Below are 3,293 nucleotides of genomic sequence, written 5' to 3'. Positions count from 1 at the left end.
TACCCCAGATGGGACTTGAACCCACAATCCCTGGCTTAGGAGGCCAGTGCCTTATCCATTAGGCCACTGGGGCCTATATAATGCAGTAAAATGTAAACCATCTCTTTGTTTGAGAGAGAAATTTCTCCTGGCTAGACTGGGTCATGTGCAGAAGAGCAATAAAAATACAACACACCTCACCTCTTGACCCATTCAATCCTAACATGAGCAGTGGCAGTGCCTCCTAATTGGCCACGCAGCCAGTCACCATCCTCATTCACTTAACTCCTCTGCCTTTGAAATCTTGGCTTTCAGGAACATCTCAGATGCTTCGAAAATGCCCTGCCACCAGCATCCTTCAAGGCCTGTTTGACTTGTGTATTCCTCAGGGCATAGATATACAGGTTAAACAGCTGGGTCACCACAGCATAGAAAAAAGAAATAACCTTGTCAGAAGCTTGTCCTCCCCGCTGAGCTGGCCGGATGTACCTAAAGATGGAGCTGCCGTACAGGATCACAACCACCAGGAGGTGAGCAGAGCAAGTGGAGAAGGCTTTCTTCTTGCCTGTGGAAGATGGGATCTGCAAGATGGTGGAGATGATGCAGCCATAGGAAACAACATTTACTGTCAAAGTCCCAAGCAGTGTAATAACAGCTATAATCAAGCTAATTATTTCTATGAAACCTGTGTCCATGCAAGAGAGCTGGAGCAATGGAGCAGCATCACAGTAGAAGTGGTCTATGACATTTGGGCCACAAAAGGGCAACTGAGAAAACAGAATAGTGATGGGAAAGAAGAATAGGAAACTCACCAGCCAGCAGCCTAGCACCAGCTGGAGGCAGACCCTGCTGTCCATGATGGTGCCATAATGCAGTGGGTTGCAAATGGCCATATAGCGGTCAAAGGACATCACAGCCAAGTGGAAATACACAGAAGTGCCAAAGCGGAAAAAGAAGAACGACTGAAGGAAACAGCTGGCAAAAGAAATGGCTTTGATCCCTGTCGTAAGGCTGTAGAGGAAGTTGGGAATGATGATAAGGGTGAAGCAGCCTTCCAGGAAGGCAAAGTTCCTGAGGAAGAAGTACATGGGGGTCTGGAGATGATGATCCACCAAGGTGATCACAACAATCACAAGGTTTCCCGTGAGGATCAAGAGCAGAATCAGTAAGAGAACCAAAAAGAGGAGAATCTTTAGCTGGTGGTCATCAGTGAGCCCCAGGAGAATAAACTCCACCACAGTGGTGCTGTTGGTCATTACTGGTGCATCCTTAAATGAATACAGTAGAAACCATTTATTTAATAAGAACTATTAAAAAGGAAAGAGGCATCCCTCCCTCCATACCAAAATATAACAACCCTTCTTAGAAGAGCGTATGTGAACACAAGACAACAACCAACAGTGTGACCAAAGCAACCCCCAGGAACCCAAAGAGCTAGGAGATGAAGGGGGAAAGTGGAAAGGATTTTATTTTCTGTTAACTTCTTTCTCCCCACAGGATCTAGCTGGGAGCATGAACTGGATTTGAACTCTACCATTCCAGAAAAGAAAAGGGGTGCGTCAAATCCTTGCTCATAAACCTCAGGTCCTGAGAAGTGAATATTCCCTCCTCTTCAACCTATCCGTGATCCTGTTGGGGAAGGTATTTGGTAAAGCATCAGAGCCTGCGGCAAAGATTGTTATTTTTGTACATAGAAGACAGAGGAGAGAGTCAGGATTTCTATTAGGGCTGTGCGAGGCTTCGGACAGAGCTTCGGATCCGGAGAAGCTTCAGACACTTCGGGGTATGAAGCAGCACATCCAGGTCGAAGCGCTGCCTCGTTTGGCTTCAGAGCTGCCTTGGTGATCTGGCCACAGGGTATAATGGGGAAACAATAAAATATCTATAACTTTGTTGTTTTTTGTCAGATTTGGATTACATTTCCAGGGGTGGTAGACTGCAGAGAGAATGACGCCTGCCAAGTTTCAAGAGGATCGGCGTAGGGGTCTGGGGGGAAGCAGCACCCCAAATTCTTGAAAGCAAAACTCATGTCACGTCTAGGCATTACAACCTCAATAAGAGCTACCACCCCTGCAGTTTTCATCCCCTCTGTGTTGTAACACACAGCCGTGACATGAGTTTGACTTTCAAGAACTTGAGGTACAGTTCCTGCCAAACCCCTGCACTGATCTTCTTGAAGCTTGGCAGGTTTCATGCTCTCAGCAGAGGCTCCCGTCCCTGCAAGTTCCATCTAATTTGGACAGGAAACAACAAAGCTACAGATATTTTATTGATTCCCCATTACACCCTATGGCCGGATCTCCAAAGTGGCTCCAAAGCTTCGGAGCCACTCTGGCCAGATCAAGGCGGACACCCAGTCCAGAGCTTCAGATCGGATCGTGGCCATCTGAAGCGGCCGGATCCAAAGCCGGATCAGATCACTACCAACTTGCACAGCCGTAATGTCTATGCAGTACACTAGCCCAACTGACCACTAGGCTTTAGAGGACCCTTGGCCTTAACTTAGCAAGGGCTATGTGCATCCATTGCTTAACTTCATATTTGAATAAGTCTTAGGGTCATCTGTCTATCCTGTGTCATCCCCAAAGTCCAAGTGTTCACTTGAAATACCTGGTATATCAGTGAGGAACTATTTGCTGCATACCTTCTTACTGGCAGCCAGAAAGACCACAATGCAGACCAATAGAAAGCCCAATCAGTTCTACAAGCCAGCAGTGCACACAAACAAATGGGAGATAGATATCTGGGCTTCCCTTTACACCTTTGTTGCAGACAGCATGCAAAACTGGTAAGATAGCCCCATATCACTATGCATTTGGCTCCACATTTGCAGAATAAGGTTTTTCTGCTCAGGCTGGGCACTTCTTTTCCACCTCCAGTCTCACATTGAATAGCAGCTTAAATTTGGATAGCTGAAATTTTGATCCATCAGGTCAGACAAGATGCAATTTCTGAGTCTAATCCAAAGCCCAAAGAAAAGGTCCATTGATTCCAGGAATGCGTTTTGTAATAGTGCTGCTTGGGATGTGATACTAATGCAGAGGTACTTACAGGCTTGAAGATGTGAAGCCAAATTGAGGACACCAGTGTTTTTCACCAGAAACAGCTACACTCTGCATCACAAACAGCATAGATGCTTCTCACATCAGGTCCAAAGTATCTGGTTAAGCTCTTCCCCAAGTACTTGTTAAGAGCACATTTCTCCTTCATTTTGGCCGCACAGCAAAAAAAGGTTCTGGTCCCTCAGAGCTACCCATGAGTTGTCTCAAATGAACCAATTACTGGGGCTTGCAACTGGTAATTAAGAGATTTCT

General features: G+C 46.1%; 1 protein-coding gene and 1 non-coding gene across 2 annotated transcripts; both read right to left on the bottom strand.

Annotated features, from left to right (window-relative positions):
• Positions 1 to 73, bottom strand: TRNAR-CCU (transfer RNA arginine (anticodon CCU)). The gene has a single exon. It is a non-coding gene; the product is annotated as a tRNA-Arg (tRNA).
• Positions 74 to 290: 217 nt separating this feature from the next.
• LOC102575582 (olfactory receptor 6C74-like) lies at positions 291 to 1,235 on the bottom strand. Its single transcript, XM_019491417.2, has one exon. It carries the CDS (start codon positions 1,233 to 1,235, stop codon positions 291 to 293), a length of 945 nt encoding a protein of 314 aa, XP_019346962.2.
• Between the last annotated feature and the right edge of the window lie 2,058 nt (positions 1,236 to 3,293).

Source organism: Alligator mississippiensis, chromosome 7, assembly GCF_030867095.1.
Source record: "Alligator mississippiensis isolate rAllMis1 chromosome 7, rAllMis1, whole genome shotgun sequence".
NCBI lineage: Eukaryota > Metazoa > Chordata > Crocodylia > Alligatoridae > Alligator > Alligator mississippiensis.
Note: the sequence above shows the minus strand (reverse complement) of the source record. Positions and strands in the feature narration are given on the sequence as shown.

Coding starts and splice junctions, on each gene's coding strand:
- LOC102575582 (XM_019491417.2), bottom strand. CDS start 1,235: ATGACCAACAGCACCACTGTGGTGGAGTTTATTCTCCTGGGGCTCACT.